The 27,824-nt window shown below is 35.6% G+C and overlaps 1 protein-coding gene and 1 long non-coding RNA gene across 2 annotated transcripts in view; one reads left to right on the top strand and one right to left on the bottom strand.

The window, feature by feature from the left end:
- Positions 1 to 1,793: 1,793 nt before the first annotated feature.
- The window catches only part of LOC126973738 (uncharacterized), a 224,129-nt gene continuing 198,098 nt past the window's right edge, over positions 1,794 to 27,824 (top strand). Inside the window, exon 1 of the long non-coding RNA XR_007731417.1 lies at positions 1,794 to 1,851. This is a non-coding gene — a long non-coding RNA (uncharacterized LOC126973738). The remainder of the gene's footprint in view (positions 1,852 to 27,824) is intronic.
- The window catches only part of LOC126973713 (delta-sarcoglycan-like), a 49,580-nt gene continuing 33,571 nt past the window's right edge, over positions 11,816 to 27,824 (bottom strand). Inside the window, exons 3-7 of the mRNA XM_050821042.1 lie at positions 23,328 to 23,553; positions 19,744 to 19,933; positions 18,143 to 18,335; positions 17,429 to 17,552; positions 11,816 to 14,975 (exon numbers count right to left, since the gene is read on the bottom strand). Coding sequence (XP_050676999.1) covers positions 14,781 to 14,975; positions 17,429 to 17,552; positions 18,143 to 18,335; positions 19,744 to 19,933; positions 23,328 to 23,553 — 928 coding nt within the window. The 3' untranslated portion in view covers positions 11,816 to 14,780. The remainder of the gene's footprint in view (positions 14,976 to 17,428; positions 17,553 to 18,142; positions 18,336 to 19,743; positions 19,934 to 23,327; positions 23,554 to 27,824) is intronic.

Below are 27,824 nucleotides of genomic sequence, written 5' to 3'. Positions count from 1 at the left end.
TTTTTTGGTTTCTTCGCCCATTATTAGGACAGGCAAAGGGTTCAAGCCCATACAGCCGTATTCATTATTTAAATATTAATAGTCAAAGCCATCTTTGCAAGATTTTTACAAAATTGTTCTTTCTAAAAACGTAGAATAGCACAATGAATACATCATTTTAATGATTTTTGCTTCGTTAGGCCAAAGAAGTATAACTTCTTGCGTGCATACATAAGTACACACACCCTTTTTTTTTCTTTGTTCCAGTATTTATGGCAGGTCTAGGTATTTATGTTACAATGTTTGATTAAAAAATTGCTTGAAAAATTCACCGCGCTAATTTCTCGACCTATAAAGTGTATCTATGTTTCCATTTCTCAATGTAGTCTTAAAATTATTTTAAAGTAAAACGAAGGATCTAATAAGTCCTTTCATAACCGACTTTGTAGTAATAATTTACTAACCTGGTTTTGTGCTTTACGCGCGTACGAATAGGTTACTTAATTAATGTAAATGAAAATAATAGGGCGTTAATGGACTCATTTGAGACGTTTTAATGATCCTTCCTGACAATTAGCTCTCGGCGCCAAAACAATGACGCATGAATTTATTGTAAGGTTGCTCAATGCTGGGTCATTCAAGTCTCCATATGAAAGCGCATGATATGTTTCGTGCATTCGCAGCTGACAATTCAGGTAAACAATAGCACATAAAATGGAATAACAATAATAGAGGGATATATAGCTATCGCTAAAGTGGAATTTTGAGGTAGATGTTTTAGAATAAGATGTTTACGGATAAGGATTTTAATAATATATAATTCACCAGTTGGCTCCTTTGTAAGAGGATGCCAACTACATTATGGGTACCTCATCGGCGCCTATTTCTGCCGTGAAGCAGTAATGTGTAAACATTATTGTGATTCGGTCTGAAGGGTGCCGTAACTAGTGAAACTACTGACACTTAACATCTTATACCTAAAGGTGAAGTCTGATTGTATATTTCACCAGTGGGAGGCTCCTTTGCACAGGATTCCGGCTTATGCCGATTATGGGTACTACATAAGCGCATATTACTGCCGTGAAGCAGTAATGTGTAAAATTTTATTGTGATTCGTTCTGAAGGGCGCCGTAGCTAGTGAAATTACTGGGCTAATGACACTTAACATCTTATATCTCAAGGTGACGAGCGTAATTGTAGTGTCGCTCAGACTTTTTGGGTTTTTCAAGAATCCTGAGCGGCACAGCATTAAAATGGGCAGGTCAATTACCATCAGCTGAACGTCCTGCTCGTCTCGTCACTTATTGTCATAAAAAAAATAGGAAATAAAATCCATTTAAACTTAATTATTTCATTAGGTTTTACATTTTATTAGTGTTTAAATTCTCACTCGAAATGAAGTTATATACACAATTATGGAAAATAACTAATTTATTATTAATATATTATATTATGGCTTAAATTCTCTGATTTTCAGGGATTCTGAAAACGTGCTTTGAGCCAAATTTAAGCGATAAACTTTCAACTTATTCTGCGCTTGTCTTTAACACGATTAAGAATTTCTGTCGGTTTGTAGAAAATATTTAGTTATGAAGTCCTAGTATATTTTCCATCCGCAGTCTATCTTACTTTTCATTACTGATTAATTAATCTAAAGTATTAGGTAATATTTAACTAGTAATACCAGGTAATATTTTACCAGTGGGAGGCTCCTTTGCACAGGATGCCGGGCAGATTATGGGTACCACAACGGCGCCTATTACTACCGTGAAGCAGTAATGTGTAAGCATTACTGTGTATCGGTCTACTACTAAGGGCGCCGTAGCTAGTGAAATTACTGGGCAAATGATACTTAACATCTTATGTCTCAAGGTGACGAGCGCAGTTGAATCCTGAGCGGCACTGCATTGTAATGGGCACGTATCAATTACCATCAGCTGGACGTCCTGCTCGTCTCATCTCTCTCGCCTAATTTTCATAAAAAAAAGGTAAATTATCCGTCTTCTGCATAATATTACATTGTATTAATAATTATTTTTTTACATATTTATTTACATGTTACTGGATATTTAAGTTAAGTATTCAAAACTATTAAGCTTATATCAATAATGTATTATTTATAAATAACATTTCTTGGTTTTCACAAGATCAACATATTACTAATCATCGTTATATAATGAAGATATGATATAAGAATAATGCGGGTATTTGTAAAAAATTTCAGATTTTTATTGTATTGTGTTTATCGCAAACCATGCTCATATCGAATACTTACTGCCTGTCATGCCATAAATCATTGGCGCTAGTGAAATAATAGGTACGTATGATGTCCATTTTGACTCCTGCACAATTTTGAAGTTTGCTAGAAATTAGCAAAAACATTGAGGTGTTCTGCTTATAAATGATGGTACGAGCAGATCACCCACCTTATATTAAGTGACTTTTACACAGACCAGTGGGAGGCTTCTTTCTGAGTGGATCCCACAATGGTGCCCTTCTCTTGTGATGCAGTAATATGCAAACATTATTGTGTATTGAGAGGCGAAGTAGTTAGCATCTTCTACACCATACAGAAATTTGGATTCAAACATGATATCTTAGCGACTCTTCTTTTAATAGGCAGGGCGTATCACATTCTAAAAGAAGAACATCCCGATGCTTTCTTCACATTTCCTCATAAAAAAATCTTCCGATTCTTTCTCTCGCCTCGCCGCACATTCTTTCGTACGTTACGTCACTTTCGATTTTGTTTGTTATAGTAATTATGTGAACCTATCATCATAAAACCTAAGGCGTAACATGATACGACCCCACAACATCAATTGAGTGAGTGTCTTCCTTGAAAGTGAAGGCCATACCAAGATTTACGTTCCACGTGTCACTCGGACGGTTGGCTCCACAGACATAGATCCAAGTAGATAACGCAAATCCCTCCGTCTGTATGAAAACCAAGCGTACCCTTTTTTTGTTCCTACTTTGACGTCGTTAAAAATGCCAGTGCATCGAGCCTAACGTTCAGCCACTCACCTCATCATTAGTTGACGTTTTCAGTACATCAATAGTCGGTATTGCTTATTACCAAAATCGGCAATGTATTATAAATCACAATGAACAGTAAAATAAAAGCGTCAAAGGTAGAGTATTGCTCGCACGCGCCGTACATACACTCGCGGCATATATTTGGATCCATGTCTGTGGTTGGCTCAGTTGGTAAGAGCGCTCGGACTAGATGACATAGGTAACTTCAAAAAGAATGCGTACACATTTCTAACAGGACGGCACGCTTCTGTGATTCCTCTTTCTGATGTTAAGGGTTACCCGTACATGTGTTTGTTTCCTTCCAAATGTTTTAGGATTTTCTTTAGTGTTAAAACCGCCAATATTTGTCACACAGACTCAAACCAGACCAGCCTCGTGCCAGAATTTGGCGAGTCAACATGTCCTGAGGATGACTCGTGTAGAGGTGACACACGTGTCGAATTGTTTAAAAGACAAATATTGACGGAATTAACACTAAAGAAGCTCGACGCCAGCAGACAAAGTAAAGTACTTTCAAATTAAAGGGACGAAAAATTTCATATATAGTTTTCCCGATGGTTGGACCTTAGATATCGTCTAGATACTTTACTACTTTGGTGTGCGTGAGAAGCTTCGTCTTACACTCTCGATTTGTACGTCACTTTGTGTTAGTGTGCGTGCATTGCTGTTTCGACGTTTTTGCAGCTGTTACAGTCTATCTATATATAATACTAGAAATAAGGGATTGCTTGTAACTAATTCTAGTAGGCTTCATAAGATACATAATAGCTTTAAGGGTAAATTTATACACTTCTATAATAAAGTCCCAGCCACTGTTCAGGCATTATCTATAAATAAATTTAAATGTTTTATAAAAAAATGGCTCTGTCGAAAATCCTATTACTCCACTGCTGAATATCTAAATGATCGGACAGCCTGGGACTAGATTGTGATTATTTTATAGTGATAGAAATGACTGTATTGTATAATTTTATTGAAAAGAGCGCAAAAAAGGGAATGCTGGGAGAGTTTCTTGCGCCGCTTCTTCTCTCTTAGAGCGCCATTTGTTTCGGAAGCGGTAGTAGTATCTAGTAGTTATTAGAAATGACATAAAAAAGAATTCTAAAGGAATCTTGAGAAAAAATAAATGCCTTTTATGCCTTTTATCTAGACGTAAAGATGATCTAAAGCTTGGATAGACAAAGAGCTGGTTCATTATATTTTCTTAAATTATTGATATCTATATTACGATGTTTGATCAAAATTTGTTCATTTAAATTAATTTTAACTTTATAGAAATTAATTAAATTATAATTGTATTTTATTGTATCTTAGTATTAGTTCTTATGTTGCACAATCACAATTAAAATTCAAAAGTTATGTATAGGTAAGTTATACTTGCATGTGGTCGTTGTCTGTAAGTGCAATAACATTTACACTTAGATTTAAGCTTATTTTAAATACTATTTTAAGTAATTAGTAAGTGATTATTGTATTGGCGATGCAAATAAATAAATAAAATATAGCTTGAAAAATTTCAACTCGCTGTTTTCTGGATATTTAAAGTGTAATTTAGTGTATGTTTTCATTTCTCAATGTAGTATGAAATTTTCCAAGCAATATTGTCTGAGATAGTCGTGATAGCAAAACTGAATATCTCTTTTAAGTTACAAGGTATCGGGCGGACTATAAATACATTTCTATATCGTTGAAACATCGTACCAGTGGGTGACTCCTTTAAACAGAATGCCGGCTGGATTATGGGTGACACAACGGCGCCTATTTCTGCCGTAAAGCAGTAATGTGTAAACATTACTGTTTTGGTCTGAAGGGCGTTGTAGCTAGTAAAATTACTGGGCAAATGAGACTTAACATCTTATGTCTCAAGGTGACGAGCGCAATTGTAGTGCCGCTCTTTGGGTTTTTCAAAAACCCTGAGCGGCACTGTATTGTAATGGGCAAGGCATACCAGTTACCATCAGCTGAACGTCTTGATCTTCTCGTCCCTGTTATTCATAAAAAGCGATCACTTTCACCGCACGACGAGAACTAAAAACATTACATTACATTACATTCGTTATTACACAATACATAGACGATTAAACAAATATTTTTTTTATTATAGTTGATAGTTCTAATTCTAGTTTTAAAATTTAATTTAAAAAAACAGTAACAATTACTTGAGGTTTTAAACTTTTTAAAAGTGTTTTATTTAAATTCATTTAATATGTCAATGCGTTTAATACGTGTAATTTTTTATGGAGATTTTTGACAGTTAACCTTTAGCGTTAAGTTAATTTATAACTTATAAAGAATCTTTTATCTCTTATCTTCTTTTTCAATCAAGAGTCAGGTGAGCCCCTTAATGGTCTTTTCACATTTTCCATAAAAAAACTAAACATAATCCATTGAAAGGTCTTTCTTGTCTTGAAAATCCAATTTGAACCAGCAAACAAGAGTTATAATATCAATAAAGCATCACCTTTAAAAATAAATGCTGTAAACTATGTTTAGGTATCGTCGGAAATTTAATTTGAGGTCAAAAATGTCAACAATGATGTTGCCACCTAAAAATAATAAACTTTTCCATTGTGTGTGTCGAAATATACTAGAATATCATCTTAAAATTATAAGTGAAGTATAAATACATAAAAATTAATATTATACAACATGTTCTCTTTGTATATATTACAATAAAATACATCCGAAAAATAAAAGGTATTTTTTTTGTGCAAACTTTGCTTTTACACTGGCAATATGATAGAAGCTCTAAACATTTGGCTCGTCTTCACAAGAAAAACGTAAATAATGTTACAAAAAATCTTGGTCTTTGTGACAGGTATTAAATAATCTATTTATGTTTGGTAATCATTATCAAATAAAGACATTTGTAAATAATATTTTTTTATGTATCATGCATCAAAATGAGTATTTATATACTATAGTTTAGTTATTTAAACTACCTAGAAAAATGTTGATAATCTCTGAATTGTCATTTTGATAGTGACATATCGTTGCTAACATTTTTGATCTCGAATTACATTTCCGACTGTAGTCATAGGCAATGTTGTTGCAAGCAAATAGAATGTGACACAACAATGCTGTCTTCCCGCCAAATTTATGTCAACAACAACATTTCACTGAAGCGCTTAGAACGTTGGCTACAGGCAACATATTTCACAACATAAATCATAACTTTATTTCCTCTCGCTCACTGAATACGGACTCGAGGCGTGAGGTGTCTTTGAAACGGCATTAAGAGTTCTCGCTCCACCACCGCAAAGGAGTACGAAAATTAAATTAAGTGCAGATGGAACTACGAAGCGTTGCGATTATATTTCAAAATTATTTTAAAGTATAACGAAGGATCTAATAAACCCTTTCATAACCGACTTTGTCGTAATACAATTAACTAATCCGGTTTTGTAATTGTGCTTTGCGAGCGTACGAATAGGGTATATAAATAATTTAAATGAAGGTCCCGATCTTAATCCGCTGGATTATGATTTATGGTCAGTTTTAGAGAGTACGGCTTGCTCTAAACGCCATGATAATTTGGAGTCCCTAAAACAATCCGTACGATTGGCAGTGAACAATTTTCCTATGGGAAGAGTGCGTGCTTCTATTGATAACTGGCCTCAACGTTTAAAGGACTGTATTGCAGCCAATGGAGACCACTTCGAATGAACTTTTTAAATTGTTTTATATTGCTTAACGGCCGGCAACGCTCTTGTGATTCCTCTGGTGTTGCAAGAGAATGTGGGCGGCGGTGAGCACTTAACACCAGGTGACCCGTACGCTCGTTTGTCCTCCTATTCCATAAAAAAAAAATATGTATTAAAGTAATACATTGTAAAAGTAATAAATGTTATATGCAATAGAAAATTTTTCGAAATTATACGTCTTTAGGCGCGTTATGAAAATATGATGAGAGTGAAATTTTAAAATGCGCGCGCATCACTGTAACACAAGAGTAGCAGGTTGAAGTTGGTTCCTAAAATTTTCTAACGTTTACGTCATTCGTTATTGTTTTTTTGGTTTCTTCGTCCATTATTAGGACAGGCAAAGGGTTCAAGCCCATACAGCCGTATTCATTATTTAAATATTAATAGTCAAAGCCATCTTTGCAAGGTTTTACAAAATTGTTCTTTCTAAAAACGTAGAATAGCACAATGAATACATCATTTTAATGATTTTTGCTTCGTTAGGCCAAAGAAGTATAACTTCTTGCGTGCATACATAAGTACACACACCCTTTTTTTTTCTTTGTTCCAGTATTTATGGCAAGTCTAGGTATTTATGTTACAATGTTTGATTAAAAAATTACTTGAAAAATTCACCGCGGTAATTTCTCGATTTATAAAGTGTATGTATGTTTCCATTTCTCAATGTAGTCTTAAAATTATTTTAAAGTAAAACGAAGGATCTAATAAGCCCTTTCATAACCGACTTTGTCGTTATAATTTACTAACCTGGTTTTGTGCTTTGCGCGCGTACGAATAGGTTACTTAATTAATGTAAATGAAAATAATAGGGCGTTAATGGACTCATTTGAGACGTTTTAATGATCCTTCCTGACAATTAGCGCTCGGCGCCAAAACAATGACGCATGAATTTATTGTAAGGTTGCTCAATGCTGGGTCATTCAAGTCTCCATATGAAAGCGCATGATATGTTTCGTGCATTCGCAGCTGACAATTCAGGTAAACAATAGCACATAAAATGGAATAACAATAATAGAGGGATATATAGATATCGCTAAAGTGGAATTTTGAGGTAGATGTTTTAGAATAAGATGTTTACGGATAAGGAATTTAATAATATATAATTCACCAGTTGGCTCCTTTGTAAGAGGATGCCAACTACATTATGGGTACCTCATCGGCGCCTGTTTATGCCGTGAAGCAGTAATGTGTAAACATTATTGATTCGGTCTGAAGGACGCCGTAACTAGTGAAATTACTGACACTTAACATCTTATATCTCAAGGTGAAGTCTGATTGTATATTTCACCAGTGGGAGGCTCCTTTGCACAGGATTCCGGCTTATGCCGATTATGGGTACTACATCAGCGCATATTACTGCCGTGAAGCAGTAATGTGTAAAATTTTATTGTGATTCGTTCTGAAGGGCGCCGTAGCTAGTGAAATTACTGGGCTAATGACACTTAACATCTTATATCTCAAGGTGACGAGCGTAATTGTAGTGTCGCTCAGACTTTTTGGGTTTTTCAAGAATCCTGAGCGGCACAGCATTAAAATGGGCAGGGCGTATCAATTACCATCAGCTGAACGTCCTGCTCGTCTCGTCACTTACTGTCATAAAAATAATAGAAAACTAAAATCCATTTATATTTAATTATTTCATTAGGTTTTTCATTTCATTAGTGTTTAAATTCTCACTCGAAATGAAGTTATATACACAATTAAATAACTAATTTATTATAAATATATTATGTTATGGCTTAAATTCTCTGATTTTCAGGGATTCTAAAAACGTGCTTTGAGCCAAATTTAAGCGATAAACTTTCAACTTATTCTGCGCTTGTCTTTAACACGATTAAGAATTTCTGTCGGTTTGTAGAAAATATTTAGTTATGAAGTCCTAGTATATTTTCCATCCGCAGTCTATCTTACTTTAGACTTTTCATTACTGATTAATTAATCTAAAGTATCAGGTAATATTTTACCAGTAATACCAGGTAATATTTTACCAGTGGGAGGCTCCTTTGCACAGGATGCCGGCTAGATTATGGGTACCACAACGGCGCCTATTACTACCGTGAAGCAGTAATGTGTAAGCATTACTGTGTATCGGTCTACTACTAAGGGCGCCGTAGCTAGTGAAATTACTGGGCAAATGATACTTAACATCTTACGTCTCAAGGTGACGAGCGCAGTTGAATCCTGAGCGGCACTGCATTGTAATGGGCACGTATCAATTACCATCAGCTGGACGTCCTGCTCGTCTCATCTCTCTCGCCTAATTTTCATAAAAAAAAGGTAAATTAAAATCGGTCTTTTGCATAATATTAAATTGTTTTTATAATTATATTTTTACATATTTATTAACATGTTAAATATCCAGTTATTTAAGTTAAGTATTCAAAACTATTAAGCTTATATCAATAATGTATTATTTATAAATAACATTTCTTGGTTTTCACAAGATCAACATATTACTAATCATCGTTATATAATGAAGATATGATATAAGAATAATGCGGGTATTTGTAAAAAATTTCAGATTTTTATTGTATTGTGTTTATCGCAAACCATGCTCATATCGAATACTTACTGCCTGTCATGCCATAAATCATTGGCGCTAGTGAAATAATAGGTACGTATGATGTCCATTTTGACTCCTGCACAATTTTGAAGTTTGCTAGAAGCAAAAACATTGAGGTGTTCCGTTAATAAATTATGGTACGAGCAAATGACCCACCTTATATTAAGTGACTTTTACACAGACCAGTGGGAGGCTTCTTTCTGAGTGGATCCCACAATGGTGCCCTTCTCTTGTGATTGCGTAATATGCAAACATTATTGTGTATTGAGAGGCGAAGTAGCTAGCATCTACTACGCCATACAGAATTTTGGATTAAACCATGATATCTTAGCGACTCTTCTTTTAATAGGCAGGGCGTATCACATTCTAAAAGAAGAACATCCCAATGCTTTCTTCACATTTCCTCATAAAAAAATCTTCCGATTCTTTCTCTCGCCTCGCCGCACATTCTTTCGTACGTTACGTCACTTTCGATTTTGTTCGTTATAGTAATTATGTGAACCTATCATCATAAAACCTAAGGCGTAACATGATACGACCCCACAACATCAATTGAGTGAGTGTCGTCCTTGAAAGTGAAGGCCATACCAAGATTTATGTTCCACGTGTCACTCGGACGGTTGGCTCCACAGACATAGATCCAAGTAGATAACGCAAATCCCTCCGTCTGTATGAAAACCAAGCGTACCCTTTTTTTGTTCCTACTTTGACGTCGTTAAAAATGCCAGTGCATCGAGCCTAACGTTCAGCCACTCACCTCATCATTAGTTGACGTTTTCAGTACATCAAAAGTCGGTATTGCGTATTACTAAAATCGGCAATGTATTATAAATCATAATGAACAGTAAAATAAAAGCGTCAAAGGTAGAGCATTGCTCCTTTTTTTGTCGTCTTTTTGACACGCGAAGTACATACACTCACGGCATATATTTGGATCCATGTCTGTGGTTGACTCAGTTGGTAAGAGCGCTCGGACTAGATGACATAGGTAACTTCAAAAAGAATGCGTACACATTTCTAAAAGGACGGCACGCTCCTGTGATTCCTCTTTCTGATGTTAAGGGTTACCCGTACATGTGTTTGTTTCCTTCCAAATGTTTTAGGATTTTCTTTAGTGTTAAAACCACCAATATTTGTCACACAGACTCAAACCAGACCAGCCTCGTGCCAGAATTTGGCGAGTCAACATGTCCTGAGGATGACTCGTGTAGAGGTGACACACGTGTCGAATTGTTTAAAAGACAAATATTGACGGAATTAACACTAAAGAAAAACTCAAAACATTTAGATAATTATGGATTTCCGCTACGTAACGCCTACTTCAATATTTTTTTTTGTTTTCTTCCATTAAAAAAATCAAAAAAAGAAATATGCACCTGGAAGGTGAGGGCTTTCCCAACAAGCTTTATCATATTATGCGCTGTGTATATGCTGTCTAATATTATGTCTTCTGCTGGATTGAAAGCGGTGGAGGTAAATCATCCGCTTATGAAAAATCGACATAATTATATATTTAAAACTATAGATTTTCAAAAATTTATGAAAGTACAATCTGTTAACAGTACTAAAAAGATCTAATTTGATGTATAATTAATTTAGTATGAATCTTATAGATGATTTTTTTGCAATTCACATTCTCTTGCAACACCAGAGGAATAACAAGAGCGTTGCCGGCCTTAAAGGAAGGTGTACACGCTTTTTTTGAAGGCACCGTCCCGGAAACACCACACAAGGAAGCTCATTCCACAGCTTTGTAGTACGTGGAAGAAAGCTCCTTGAAAACCGCACTGTGGAGGACCGCCACATATCCAGATGGTGGGGACGATATCCTAACTTGTGGCGTGTCGTGCGAAGGTGGAATTCGGCGGCAGGAATCAGTTTAAACAGCTCTTCGGAACACTCCCCGTGATAAATGCGGTAGAAGAAATACAATGAAGCGATGTCTCTACGCAACGCCAAGTGATCCAGCCGTTCCGGGTACCAGCCACAGAGTACTGGGTCCCTGACAATTCGAGGTCACGGGGTCAAATGGATCGAGGTGATACTGGGGTGCGCCAGACCAGAGATGACAGCAATACTCCCTGTGTGGCCAGACCTGCGCTTTGTAGAGCGCTAGGATGTGGGCCAGCTTGAAGGATTCTTTCAGTTTTTGAGCAAAATGAATAAAGGAAACAATCTTAGATATATAATGTTTGATTTTAAATAATATATGTAACAATTACATTGAATACTATATTCATACTCACTATGAAGCCAACAACGATTAAATACACAACTGTCATTAATATATTTGTTCAGATTTCTACTCTATATATCTATCACAACACCGTGTACATAATATACAACATGAATGGTGAGACACGGAGATTACTCGGATTCGATTTTCGTTTTAATGTGTGGATGTTAAGCGCAAGCACCAACATGTCCGTCGTCCCGGTGCATACATACGCGCCCCGTGCGTTTACGCGATAACGATGCGTTTACGCGATAACGATGCGTAATTCATTAATTCAATTAATATTTGTTTTACTTCATATAACTAACAAGCCCATGAGTATCGTTAGTTTCTAACCAGTCATGCTGTATTATATATTACTCATATATTACAATATAATTTACATAGTACAGAAATGTAACCAACTTAGAGTATGTAACCAAGTTGGAGACACCGACATCAACCATCAAAACGTACGGATATATTTTATAAGAATATAATATATCTGTGCATTATTTCATACTGCTAAGTAAAATAACAGCTGTTGTATATTGTAAAGTAACAGCCGTTATTCTTTTCGCTTCTCGTCTCCTTTTGGTTAAATACTTTAAGCGAAAAACACAGCAAATTTCTTATAGTAATTAATTGCGACTTCGAAAGGCACTAGTCATTGATATTGTAATGTGTGTACCGTTTTGTAAAAATCTGATAAGTTTTTGACTAATATTTATTACTGCAAAGCAATGCTTTAAATATTTTTTCCTTACTATGCTAGTTCTTGAAAAACCAGTTACTCGCAGCAAGGTACAGTTAAGACTTGCAAAGGCAACATGTTATTATGAAATTGTATTGACATTAAACATAATGGAGCCCGCCACTTTGTTCACGTTGATTTCGTTGCTTACAATATTAAGGAAGTTTAATTTTGTGTACGGTACTGTAACTTTGCCTTTTAATTTATGACCTGATTGCAATGAAACATCACACTAAATTTAATGGGGAGCTTACCATAATACGCTAGAGAAAATCTCATTTAAATCTTTTTTGAGAAAAGCTTATGAAGACTGTAGTCAGTAACAAGTCTAACATACGCATGTCAAACTTGGGCCTTAACAGAACAGCAATAAAATAAAACCAATATATCAGAATTGGATACAGAGAAGCAGATTGAGAGGAAGGAGAAGAGTTAGAGTACATATAAAAAGATAAAAGAGATAACTCAATTCAAAAATGTTTAAATAGTATACAGAAAATTGAAATGGCGCTAGGCAGGACATAATATGTTAAGAGAAAAGAAAGAGAAATGGTCCAAAATTATAACCGAATGGTACCCTAGAGAAAGCAGAGGAAGACAGACAAAGAGATTGGAAGATGATTTTAAGAAAGCAACGGGCCAACGGGCAAGAATTGTTACGTATAGCAAAAGATAGAGACAAGTGGAAAGCCTTAGAGGGGACCTTTGTCGAAAGACAAGCTGTTGCGAGGGGAGAACAACTGAATGCCAACGATAGCATCAAATTAGTTTAAGCTTATGATATTTTGTTACTTCTATTAAACTTTTAATATGATTTGTTAGTTAAGTTAAAAATAATAGCAATATTGTATATTTTATGGAAGGATAGACACTTTTTAAACAAAAAATCATTATAGAAGATATAAGTACGAACTTTTTGTTATAATTAAAAGCAATTTATAATGTACATTAGCTGACATTTAATATATTATATTTAAATTACACTTTATACCCATTTTCCTCCTAATACCTATCTTACGCAACTTAAAGTGCAAATTAATTACAAAATAATCTATAAGATTTTAACAGCTAACTTTGTACATAAGTTTTCTAGCAACAATCATTGTTTATCTATACAAAAAAGCCTTTGACAATAAATATTTAACATTTTTAATACATAATATACCTTAGCATTATTTTTGATCCGAATCAGCAATTTTTATTGTATTAGGGGCGGGTTATTTCACATATTTTTTTTGAAAATAAGGGACGCGACGAATAAGGCTTTCAACTGACGGTAATTTTTACAACGCAGTGCTGCTCAGGATTCTTGAAAAACCCAAAAATTCTGAGTGGCACTACAATTGTGCTGGTAACTTTGAGACATAAGATGTTAAGTATCATTTTCGCGGTAATTTCACTAGCTACACCGCCTTTCAGACCAACACAGTAATGTTTACACATTACTGATTCACAGAAATAGGCGCCGTTGTGGTATCCATAAACTAGCCGGCATCCTGTGCAAGAGCCTCCCATAACCTTAACTGGTAAAAACTCTTATGAAATACCTTAAAATAACTGACACTTTGATACTGTTTTTTTTGAGACAGTTATGTTTAATCTATACATAAATAAGAGCGCACTTAAGTGCTAGAACTACTCATACAATTACAGATCATTTGCTGAATTTTCTCTTTTCATCTTAAAACTGTACCTGATACAAAATATGCCAGTTTATTTTGGCGTAGGTATATTACATAATATATACTACGTTTTATTTTAAGTGGGACAGTATTGGTAAATTCTAATCCACAATAGATACAGAAAAACTGTCTTACGAACTATATTCGTCTTCTTTGTGTTCACAATTTTGGTGTAGTTATTTTTTGGTCAAGCGCGAGTTATTCATAAAAATTAATCGATTTCATGTAATTTATTTTACTTCAGCAAAACTCAATTTCAATTTATTGCATTGGAAGGAAAACTTTGAGCTGTAGAAGTTCTTCAAAGTTAATAAAATGTGTTCTCATAATAAAAGCCAGTTTCTGCAAAGTATGTGAATCGCAGTTGGTAGTTACACATGCAATAAGTGTTCCATTTATAAATATTATCACATTTTATTTACACTTTAGATATTTGAATACAATGCACTTTAGATACAAGCAACCTTAGATAATTTATACGTCTAGATAGATCCTGTTGCTGTTAGGCAACGCATGATAACATGCCAGGTTTATTACTTTAGTGTACATGACAGCTTCTTCTTACACTCGTTATACGTCAGTCACTTTGTTTAAATGTGCGTGTGTTGCTAAAAATACAGGATAGCTGTTAGCCGCTATTTTTTGCCGAGTTCACAACTGTCACAGTCTTTGTTCTTTGTGTAAGGCAAAACATTCAGTTAAAATAATGACAAGCGAAAAATCTGTGAAAATCTCGCCAATTTAAAAACTTTTTAAGCAATTGGAAAGGGGAATGAAAAATGTAATACAACCCACCCCTAGCTAATATCTAATTTTACAATAATTGACAATATGGAATTCGACATCATCGGCAAATGAGACTTTCTTCTCGCGCCGCGCAAACTGTATGTGGTGGCGCAAGAAATAGTTTACCGTTTGCGCATGCGCAGAGCTGGTAGATGTTTTGATGGTGGGGATCGTGGCTATGGGGCACGGACGATGGTAGGGGCAGAGCAGACTTCAGTTTTGGCAAGTATATACTTGGGGCGTCCAAGCGAATCTGCAAGTAAGTACGAATAGAATTAATTATTATAGAACCTTAAATAACTACTAATTTTGCTAAGGATAACAGAATACAGAAATGAATAACATTTTTTTAAAATATCCAGTGGTTTGTGTACGGCTGGATCACTTGGCGTTGCGTAGAGACGTCGCTTCATTGTGTGTCTTCAACCACATTTATCGGGGGGAGTGTTCCGAAGAGCTGTTTCACCTGATTCCTACCGCCAAGTTCAACCTTCGTACGACAATCCCCACCATCTGGATGTGTGGCGGTCCTCCACAGTGCGGTTTTCAAGGAGCTTTCGTCCACGTTCTACCAAGCTGTGGAATGAGCTTCCTTGTGCGGTGTAGTATAATCAATGAATTCGTTTTATAATAAATTGTTAGCTGAAATTTTGATGAGCTTAAATCAGCCCATAGCAAAAGTCAAGTTCACGTTTTATCACACTCAGCAAAGTTTTACGTAAGTATAGTCTGAGCAAAGTCTAAGCACGCTTTATAAATATAATTTCCCTTCAATTACAAGCTTTCTATATGTTTAAATGTATATTATACGACGACCCCTATAGCCCGGTGGTTAGTGACCCTGCCTACTAATCTGGAGGACCCGGGCTCGAATCTCAGTAGGTGAAATCATTTATAATATGATGAATACGAATGTTTGTTTCCAAGTCATGGATAAGTATTTATGTGTGTTTAAGAATATTGTATTAAATATATCGTTGTCTTATTCCCATAGTACAGGCTATGCCTAGTTTACGGCAAGATAATTTGTGTAAGAGTGTGTCAATATTAATTATCTTCTCGTGTTATATCAAAGCTTAAAATTTAAATTAAAAGAACAATGCAACAGTTTACGTGCAACGTTTTATGAAAATTGATATCTAATGCAAAGGCTCAAAACAAACGCAAAGTAAATAGAAACACGAAGAAGAAAAATTGAAATAGCTGAACAAAATGGAGCCGTGTTGGCACTATATCATTGTTATAACTGCCGAAAAGAAACAGATGTTACAATAGAATGTAAGTTTGATTGTCTGAGCGTTTGGTCTGTATCCCTGAGTCGGCATGTGTGTGGAAAATCATAAAAATATTCGACAGCGACATGGTATTATATTTTTTTTTATTATAATAAGGGACGAGACTAGTTGGACGTTCAGCTGATGGTAATTGATACGCCATACCCATTACAATGCAGTGCAGTGATTCTTGAACGGCACTACAATTGCGCTCGTCGCCTTGAGACATAAGGTGTTAAGTCTCATTTGCTCAGTTATTTCACTGGCTACGGCGCCCTTCAGACCGAAACACAGTAATGTTTACACGTTACTGCTTCACGGCAGAAATAGGCGCCGTTGTGGTACCCATAATCTAGCCGGCTTCCTGTGCAAAGGAGCTGTGGAGGACTGGTAAAAATATATACTTAGTCTGGCCATAATTACTGTTACAATTAAAAATAAACAAAATATTACATTTGAATTTGGAATCTGTCATTTTTATATTATGAATGCTCATTGAGTTTTCTCATTTTGGCGCCAATACATTGTACATTATTTTGCGATATTAAAATAGAGTACCGAATAAATAGAGAACTGAATCGCTGTGATTGCATTACACAAAGTAGGTATTGAGCCAAATGCAATTTAATAATAATTTGGAGGCCCTAAAACAATCCGTACGATTGGCAGTGAAGAATTTTCCCATAGAAAGAGTGCGTACTTCTATTGATAAGTGGCCTAAACCTCTAAGGAACTGTGTGCCAATGAGTCCACTTTGAATAAGCTTTTTATATTTTAAATTGTTTTATATTTATGTATTAAACAAAGACACCGTAAAAGTAATAACTGTTATTTGCAATAGAAAATACTTTCTTTCTTTGTTTCAGTATGTATGACAAGACTAGGTATTTAAGTGATACCTTTTATAATATATATTTTTATGTAATCATGTGTAGTAAGTATTGTAAATATAATTATAAGATTTGTTTTGGTCGTGTTGGATTGACTTGGGTCATTTGTTTGTCATTTTGTGTTAGAGTGCGTGCTCATATCATAGCACAAAATTTTTATTTTATTTTTTGTAGGACAACAAACAATCATACTAACAGTGTTACTTATTGTTCAAATAGTTAAGTATTTGTACAATCAATCCCGTTAAGCACACTGATCATGAATAATTTTACATAGAGGTATAATTAATATACCAAGCTATTTATAAACTAAGTACTTAACTACTACTTATAAGTATAGAAGTGAACACTCTATTATGAAGAGTTTGACACTCTATTTTTTTTGACGTTTTCACAGCAGTCACAGTCTTTCTAGACGTTTAAATGATCTAAGGATGTTTCATTGTTTCTTTCAAGCTGTCAAGAAGCCGTATAGTGCTATACCCTCTGTCGTGTAATGTTACTGCGTGGCACTTTCTATTTCAAAACGAGTAAGATCTTACCGCTCCCGCGACAGATCGCAGTCGGAATGTAGTTAGACAGCTTGCAGTGATGTCGCCGGCTCGAGACTCTAAGCCGATGCTCTGCGAGGCGTGCATCTCTAATGATCTCGTCGGAGATTCTAACCTGTAAATTTTTCTACATGTCGCATTAAGGTTCAATTTATTTCACTTATAATGGGGACTTATTTGGTATTACGGTAGATGTGCGGAGTTAACAGAAAAGTAAAATATGCGTAAAGTAAAAACTAGAAAATTTATTGAAGTAGGCGTTACTTTGCGAAAATCCATAATTATACAAATGATTTAAGTTTTCTTTAGTGTTAATTCCGCCAATATTTGTTTTTAAACAATTCGACACGTGTTTCGCCTCTACACGAGGCATCCTCAGGACGTGTTGTCTCGCCAAAATCTCAATCGAGACTCAACACTGAGTCTCGTGCCATCGTGTAGAGGCGAAACACGTGTCGAATTGTTTAAAAACAAATATTGGCGGAATGAACACTAAAGAAAACTTAAATCATTTGTATAAGTAAAAACTACTCTAAGGAGAATCCCGCTGAGTTTGTTGCGTCCATTCTTCTCAGGTCTGAGGCATACTTTTTCGAATGGGTGGTAGCTTTTGAGTTTCAATAATCGATATTATATTGTATTTTGAATTTGAATTTGAATGAATTCAGATCTTTAACCTATAAGTTTAAAAGTTAGTTAACTTACATCAAGTGTTTAGACGGTGGGGCTTTAACAAGCGGAGTTTGTATCGCGGTGTTGAACACCGCGCCGGCAGGGCTGGCTATCACCAAGTTATCTGCCCCCACGGTCACACTGTCTTCTCCGGCTCCCAGCAACAAGGACCCTCGCGAGTCACGTACTTCTAACCGACCGACATCCACTTCTAGACGGTCGTGACCTGCCAAACGGAAACAATAGCGTTGGCAATGACGTTCTATACATATAGACAAATCTCTTCGTATAAATACAAGGCCGAAATATGGAACATGCCACAAATTACACCGAAATAAGCTGCGACTTTAGATATATCTATACATTGTCGCCACGGACGAGTAAAAAAAAAGGGCTCCGTGTCACCTTACTGAAGCACCAACACAAGCCGGTAAACGAGTAAATACAAAGCCCCACGCACATATTTACACTAATACAAGCCGATCGGCAGCCATCATGAGATTTGACATCGAATGTGACAGATCAGTTTGCGTCGCAATAAAATATTTTAAAAATGTCATCGTACGTTGTGAAAAAGTGTAACAACGATACTATAAATGTATTTGTGGGCATATATGATTGTTTAAGGGAGAAAAAATTGTGTAACTAGTATCCCCCGATACCGCACACACAATAGCATAATGGTGCTTCACTTGCTAATATCACGGCGCGGAGTCCTTAATTTTTTACTTGTCCGTGATTGCCGCATTTACTCGATTAATCTCTGAATCGGGGAGACCGATTTCGACGAGACTTTCAGTGTCAGATAGTTCATGATATACGAAGTAGTCTTACATCAAAATATATATTGATATTCCACACAGAAAAATATATTCCTCGTGCTACTTTACGTTTGTAGAAAAAACAATATTTTAATAAAGATGGTATTAAATAATTTATATCCAATGAAAATATAATAATACCACATAATTTAGTTCAATAGCGTGTAATTAAATATAAAATTAGAGAGTAATTATTTTTTTATTCTAAAACTTGTATATAAATTGCAATTATATATTGAAATTTATTTAATTCTCGTCCATTGGTTGTGGTTCAGTAGAAATATGAGTTACAATAGGCTTGGTAGCAGAAGTATGATACATATGATCTAGCTGACCAGCTAACGTCAGGGTGTCGAATTTGCGTGACGGTAAATATTCACTCTGATAATTTTTCCCAAACGCGCCAAAAGAAGAAGTAGAACTTCAAAAATCCTGATAAAATTTTCTTGTTTTATCTTATGTATAAAGCAGATGCAACGATTACAAATCCCAATGATTTCTTCATCATCATCATCATCAGCTGGAAGACGTCCACTGCTGGACAAAGCCTCCCCCAATGAATTCCAAGAAGATCGGTCCTGCGCTACCCTGATTCAACGTATTCCGGCGATCTTGACCATATCGTCGGTCCATCTTGTGGGGAGCCTAACAACACTGCGTATTCTGGTACGTGGTCGCCATTCGAGGACTATACTGCCCCAACGGCCATCTGTCAGTCGAACTATGTGCCCTGCCTACTACCACTTCAGTTTCGCAATCATTTGGGCTATGTCAGTGACTTTCGTTCTATATAGACATTAAATGATATCTTACCTAAATATAATCTGCTCTGCACAATACCATGAGCGTCTCTTATAGATACAGTGAAGTTTCTAGAAGATTCTATCGAGATCGGGAAGCCTCGCCGTGATTTGATGCTGGATGCAAACAAAGAGTCGAGGACCAGAGCCTGCCCAAGGAGTTGTAATCCTCCGGGAACAATTTGAAGTTGTCCCATTCCTTCCTAAGAAAAAGATTTTATTAATTCAAACAAAACAAATCTTATAACTATATTTATAACACTATGATTACATTAAATTAAAACTATCATTACGGGGAAGTGTACCAAGAATGCCAATATATTTATAAGATTCTCCTGCACGTAGAAAAACATTATATTTCTTATTATGGAATAGGAGGACAAACGAGCGTACGGGTCACCTGTTGTTAAGTGATCACCGCCGCCCACAATCTCTTGCAACACCAGAGGAATTACAGGAGCGTTGCCGGCCTTTAAGGAAGGTGTACGCGCTTTTTTGATAATTTATACAGACTTATACAATAGAAATAATTATTAGCTTATAGTTTCCCCTTACTATAGTTAGTAAAATGATTAATTCTTTTGCATGCAATGGTATTAAATTGTATTATTTATAATTGTTATTTTTTTATAAATTATTACTAGATAGGAAACTTTTTAATATTCATGTATAAACTTTTGTGAAATTAGAATGTATTTAAACGGTACTTTTAGTGGATAACGTTGACGAGCAATCTGTTGATTTTATGTTGAAGTATTTTTTACTTTGAATTTGAATACTGGCAGCATTTCCGCGTTGGATAGCTAGGCTGATCCATTGACCAAAATAGCTGCTAACGCTTGGGTAGTAGCCCCGTAAATACAATAAGATTAATTTGCAATTTAGATAAATTTGCAATCGAAATGCAATTAAAATTAAATTAAAGTGATCAAATTTAATTTAGAAACCAAATTTGATGAACGATGCGATACTTGAAGCCGCGCCTACTGGATTGCGTCCGAGCACTCTTACCACCTGAGCCGGTTGGCTCGGACGGTTGTCCGAGTGACGCAACTATCGTAAATATTGGTATGTTCTACTCTCAAGTTGTGGCTCCATCTACAGGATCTACTTTACAGTTTATAACCCCAATAATTGCAAATTAGGAAATTGACTTGAGATGTCGCTCTTGAAATCTAAACACAATTGTTATTTTTATGTGATATCCCTAACCACTGGGATTAAATACAAATTTAAGGAGGGATTTCGGATTTCAAGGGTATCACTTAAAAATAACAAACTTTGTTTTTTTTTTCAATAAGATTTTTTTTTCTTGTTTTTGTCAGGGGTGTCTAGTCTTGCCAACTGTCTTTTAGTTCGTTCTTCGTGCTGCAATTCTTATGTACCGTGGCACAGAGTGGAGACTATCTTATTTCCTGGAGGATTTAGATGTCGATGACATAATTCTGGTGAATCATACACCGAAGCTAATATTAATAATTGGATGACTTTTGCCTAGTATAGAAGTCATTAAAGCGGGTTGAAAATGAAAACTCCTAAGACTTAAGAAAAGAGATGCGGAAAAATAATCTATTTGTCGTTGTTCGTTGCCAAAGATGCTATGAACAAGTCCGCAATAGCACTTTCACATACCAGAACGTGCTACACGCTCTTAAAATTTATTTCATATCTCAAACACCAGAACAAATACTGGTATACGCCACTGCACAGAATATTTGCTCTCCAAAACTCAAGATTTAATGATGTAGATATGTTTTTGTGTACAAATGATTTGAGTTTTCTTTAGTGTTAATTCCGCCAATATTTGTCTTTAAACAATTCGACACGTGTTTCGCCTCTACACGAGGCATTCTCAGGACGTGTTGTCTCGCCAAAATCTGTGTCATGCCAGATTATAGAGAACACTAAAGAAAACTCAAATCATTTGTATAATTATTGATTTCCGCAAAGTAACGCCTACTTCAATAAATGTTTTCGTGTTCCTCTAAAAATTACGAATCAAGAATCAAACATATTAATTATATACTTTTGTGATATTAAATTTGTTGTTAAAGTAAATTATACATAGCTACTAAATGAATTATTAAATTATTTACGTCTTATATTATAATATCTTTATTTTTTTTTAATATTAATGATAGAATTGTAAAATCCGACATGTTTAAGTATAACAGTAGTGTGTTGGTACTAAGACAACTCTATAACATATTTTGCATGTCAACTGACGAAACATATTGGGCTATTAATAATAATGTCATTTTTTAAGGTGAGCATCTTAACGTTTCATGCAAATAAAATTTCATTTCTTTTCAACAGATCTAAGCACAAACATGGTAAGTTTAAAATCACCTAATTTCTTCTAAATTCTAACAACGCTTACAATCGAATCATGTCAGATTTATTTGTCATTTTGTATATAAGTAGTATAATTTAAGTGTAAATTTAAATATAAGTGATACGCATTGAAACTATTTAAGAAGACGATCCTAATGTCCTTATTTCTATCTCAATAGATCTATTTGTGTTTTAGGATGAATTTGTATTTTTTTCCAAATAAATAAACATTGTAATACATAAGAATTATGGCAGCATAATTAGTCGACCTTGTCGCTACTCAGCGATCTCTTCCAGGTAACCTAAAGGTGTAGGAGACTTTATTATTAACTTGGCATGAGGCTTTCCATTTCACGGATTTAACCGAAACTAGCATAACATATTTAAGCGAGACAATTAAGTACTAAAGGTACACCCTTAAGTAGTTTTCACTTCAAACAAACACTCATCGTAAAAGCAACTTGATCAAAACCAAACTTTTTGACTCAAATCATTTATACGTCTAGATAGACTATGACAGCTGTGAAAAAGTCGAAATAAATTGAGTTTCGAACTGACCTCTTATTTCAAAATAAATTGCACGGACACTAACACAATGGGTCATACAAATCGCGAGTGTAAGACGTAGCTTGTCACGCACACTAAACTAATATTCCTAACCTATAATTATCGGTTGTTTAACAGCAAGAGACTCTATCTAGACGTTTTTTGTTAATAAGGGACGAGACGAGCAAGACATTAGCTGATGGTAGTTGTTACGAGCTGCCCATTACAATCCAAAAATTCTGAGCACTCAATAACTAATCGCCACCTTGAGACATAATATGTCAAGTCTCATTTGCCCAGTAATTTCACCAGCTACGGCGATTCAGACTGAAACACAGTAATGCTTACACATAACTGTACGGTACCTATAATCTAGCTGGCATCCTCTGCAAAGGAACCTCCCACTGGTAGGTATTTAATAAAATCAACAGTAATAGTGGCTATTGACGATAATAATTGTCTCAAGGCGATCTTTGGCTAACTAAATGTTCTCGACGCCTGGACCCCTTTGTATTGTGGTCACCACAATCCCTGCGGTGTTCCCTGTTCCCTGCGCCGGCGTTATCAAAAACACTCCTCGCTTTTGATCTTCCTACTTATCTACTCCATCCCAATCCTGATATCTTATTCAAAGTCAAAAATTTGATAGCAGAAACCAATTTAAATTAAGTCGATAGAAAACATGCAAACGCAATATAGCTTTTACAAAACACTTACCGAGTTAAAGTCTAAAACTTTTAAAACCCACAGCGTAAGTGCAAGGTTCACGATCATCATAAGCATGAGTGCCATCACAAGAATGTAAAGACATTTCTTGCGCCAGCCGTAAATGCCAACTTTGAATTGGCTATTATAACTGTTCCTGATCGAATCCGCTTTTGTGTCCCGGCTCGCATTGTTGTTGAGAATCGGCTCCGGACTGATCTTGTCGGCATAAGGAATCCTGCAAGAAAAATATTATTTCAAAAAGACGTGACGTTTAGTACAGAGTTGAGAATTTCAAAGTTATTACAAACTTGTATTCGTTTATATTGTAAGAAATTGCTTTAGTTTGATGGTAAAATACTTAATCGGTTTAATTTATTTTAAATAAATGTCTATAACGCATTCTTAAAAGAAACTGAAGTGTGTCAATAGAAAAATACATATTCAATCTACGAAAATTCCAGATAGGGTTTTATTTATGGAATACTAGTACAAACGAGCGTACGGGTCACCTGGTGTTAAGTGATCACCGCCGCCCGCATTCTCTTGCAACACCAGAGGAATCACAGGAGCGTTGCCAGCCTTTTAGGAAGGTGTACGCGCTTTTTTTGAAGGTACCCATGTCGTATCGTCCCGGAAACACCGCACAAGGAAGTTCATTCCACAGCTTTGTAGTACGTGCTAAAAAGCTCCTTGAAAACCGCGCTGTGGAGGACCGCCACACATCCAGATGGTGGGGATGATATCCTAACTTCTGGCCTGTCGTGCGAAGGTGGGATTCGGCGGCAGGAATCAGGTTTTTCATAAAACAGGGTTTATTGTAGTGTTATTATAAATGTTTTAAATGAGATGAATTATGGACACAAGCATATCAGAATTACACATATTAATAGCATTTTTATTTTTAATTTACGCTTTAACAAACGCGTACACATAAATATATAAAAAACGCATTTCACACGATTTCATACGATGTATTTATATGAATATACAAGAAGTATACTAACCTCACGGAAAATCAATTTAACAATGTACTTTTTTTATAACAGAGTTAGCAAGTAAGGGCTACTACCTCTGACGGAATGTATAAAAAAGAGTGTATATACTTTGGTACGTAAGCAATAAGTTATACTTGATGAGAGTTGAACAAAGCATACAAGATTTTATCACGATACGTCACTCAAACGGTTAGATCAGTTGGTTAGAGCACTGGCACGGAACGCCAGATATCGTGGGTTCGAGTCCCGCATCGTTCATAAAATTTTGTTTTTTCAAGTTTTATTTGTGTATTAATCCTAGAAGTGAGGGTTATCACTTTAAAAACATAACATATTGTTAAGTTATACTTCTTTGGTGCAACAAAATAAAATTCCTATTAAATTATTTCTCCTTATTATTAAATTGTTTGGAGAAAGAACAATATTCTAATAAAGAAGGTATTAGATATAACCAATGAAAATATTATACCGCAAAAGAAATTGTTAAATAATGTTTATTTAAATAATATAAAATGATTGTTATAAAATATATATTGAAATTAATTTAATTCTCGTCAATTGGTAGTGGTTCAGTTGCCATAATATGAGTTACAAGAGGCTTATCGTAGCTCCCCCCCCCCCGATCGTGCTGCCACCTTCTCGTGGTGGGGGGGCTTGCGTGTCCCAAGGATCTCCAAGGCTATGTCGTACGGGCTACCCATAACGGACAGGCTTGGAGAAAGGGGCCAGACTAAGAGCGGCACAGGGGTGGTGTCTCTCTGCGTGTGCCACTGATATAGCAGAGGGCACTGTGGATGGGACTAGGATGGGACTAAAGGGTTATGTAGGATGAGGGCGACGGGCTGTCGGTCACGAGACTGGCAGTATGGCTTAGGCCACCGTCGGCGCCCCCCTGCGCTTGTCCGAAGTCCATGAGGATTTTCCAGCGTTAAAAAAAACAGCTAATCGTAGCTGAAGTATGATACAAATGGTCTAGTAACTAATTGACCAACTAATTCAAAGAATGAAAAAAAAAATACGGGTTGCACTCCGGGAGTGCCGTCAGAAGTTAAAACTTGAACATTAAGTTGTGCATTTTTGAATATTTTGGAATGGTTAGGGAATAATTTCGCACGAATTGTTTTATTTACTAGCATTTATGTGGTTAAATACAATAATCATTTATTGCGCTATCATACACAAAAATGACATTTTATATTACCCATATAAAAAATTTAACACTTCAGAACTATTAAAATTATTTTACATAATACGTTTATCTCTCAGAAAAATCAACTTTCATCCATAATTTCAACGATTGTCTTACGAATTTACGATCAGGCCACGTGCCCTGACGCGAGTTTAACATTTTATAACCATCCCAAGAAAAGTGCTCAACGCTGCTAAAGAAGCTTCCACTTCAAAATCCTATTCTGGCCAACAAAGATATTCATTTAGATTTGTAACTTCATTTCTATACATATACAGTTATTATCGATATTGTCGGACTGTCAAAGTGTGTGAATAGATTTTAATAACGAAAACAGAGCAGTATTCGAGAATTGCAATTTGCAAATAAATTTGTGTGGAATCAAAAGCACGTTGTATACAATAATATTATATTATTTGAAGCACGCGGTACGATAGGACGCTTAAAGCGAGCTCTTTGAAACACATCTCTCTTGCATAAATCATAACTTTATTTCCTTTAGCTCAACAGATCGTAGTAAATCCTGCATTTCATCGTGAACAAATAATATCAAAGTAATGAATCCTTACGACTGCTGTTAATCGTAGTTATTTATCCTTGCTTTTTAAACTAACATTATTCGGAGTTTTAGTTAAATTTTTTTATTGATCTCATTTGAATGAGAAATCCTACGATTTACATGATTTACGAAGAAAAAAAAACAGTCATTATACAGGCAAATGATGAAATGACCCTGGTGGGTTGGGCACGGGGAAGGGCGTTGGTTTGGGACGTGACTTGACTCGACACTCTGGCTCCTTCTCATGTCCAAGTTAAGGCAGTTGGTGCTGGGGCTACTGCTTCAACTGCCGAGGACACCAAACGTGGCAAATATGTCAGTCTCAGGGAGTCTTACACATCTGAGCCGTTTGTCGTCGAGACACTTGGCCCGCGGGGCCCAGAGTACATAGTACTATCTTCGCGCATCAATAGGGCAACTGGCAACCCGGTTAGGCAGCTATTTCATAATACCTATCCAACGCGGAAATGCTGCCAGTATTCTGGGTACGCTTCCCTTTTACAATATTTTTAATTAATTTATATATATAGACGACGACAAACCGTTTTGAAATCAATAATCATTTCTTATATCAAGTGTCATATTAATCGATTCAAGTGATGCTTAAGTGATCACTCTGCCTTGCTCTCTGGTTACTGCAACATCGCCACAGGAACAACAAAATAAAATTCTACCTTATTAATTAATGATTAGTCTAAACAACCAAGTTAAGATTGTTAGCGAAAGAACTGCGACATCCGATTGTAAAGTAAAAAATAGTTCTTAAAAAGAAACATTTGCGAAAATTCTAGTTTTATTCTGTTGAACGGAATCAGTTGGGCTACGCGCCTAATATACGATAGTCACGCGAGGTATATTTAAAACACTGCGATCGGTAGCACTAAAACGTCTGCAATTTTAATTTATGTTTTAAAAGTATGATATTTAAACTCTTTACTACTTTTCTTCACTTATGTTTCCCTGGTATCAATAACTTTAATGCGTTCTGGGAGATGATGTATTAACCTTCTTTATCCGGAGAAGTCCGATGTCAGAACTTCATTCCAAAAAGTTCAACAGTAAAATCCAGCCAAGATCTCATTTGAACATCGAGAACACATAATATAAATAAAAGTTCACCAGTGGGAGACTCCTTTGAACCGGATGCTGGCTAGATTATGGGTACCACAACGGGGCCAATTTCTGCCGTGAAGTGATAATGTGTAAGCATTACTGTGTTTCGGTCTGAAGGGCGCCATAGCCGTCTGGGATTAATACACAAATAAAAATGAACACAAAATTTTATGAAAGATATTTTATGACGATACGTCACTCGAACGGTTAGCTCAGTTGGGAGAGCACGAAGCGCGAAAGGTGGGTTCAAAGTCCCGAATCGTTCACAAAATTTTGTTTTCAATTTTTTTTTGTGCACTAATCCCATAAGAGAGGGTTATCACTTTAAAAACATAACAAATTAACCTCATCATACTTATAGATTCTAGAAATTTCTAGCATATTCTAATTCAATTAATTACATGACTGGATATTTATACATCTATATTATATATTGTATATATCTTGCATACAAATAAGCATACAAATAATAAGTCACCCGATAAGCAGATATAAGTAACAGAGAATAATATGGAGTTAGTTGTTGGTTTAAAAATTTGAAAATCAAAATTTTCTGAACGATGCGGGATTCAAACCCACGATCTCGGCGTTCCGTGCCGGTGCTCTAACCAACTTAGCTAACCGTTATCCCGCATCGTTTAACATTAAAC

Source organism: Leptidea sinapis, chromosome 30 (genome assembly GCF_905404315.1).
Source record: "Leptidea sinapis chromosome 30, ilLepSina1.1, whole genome shotgun sequence".
NCBI classification, from domain to species: Eukaryota; Metazoa; Arthropoda; class Insecta; order Lepidoptera; family Pieridae; genus Leptidea; species Leptidea sinapis.
This window is presented reverse-complemented; position numbering and strand designations above follow the sequence as displayed.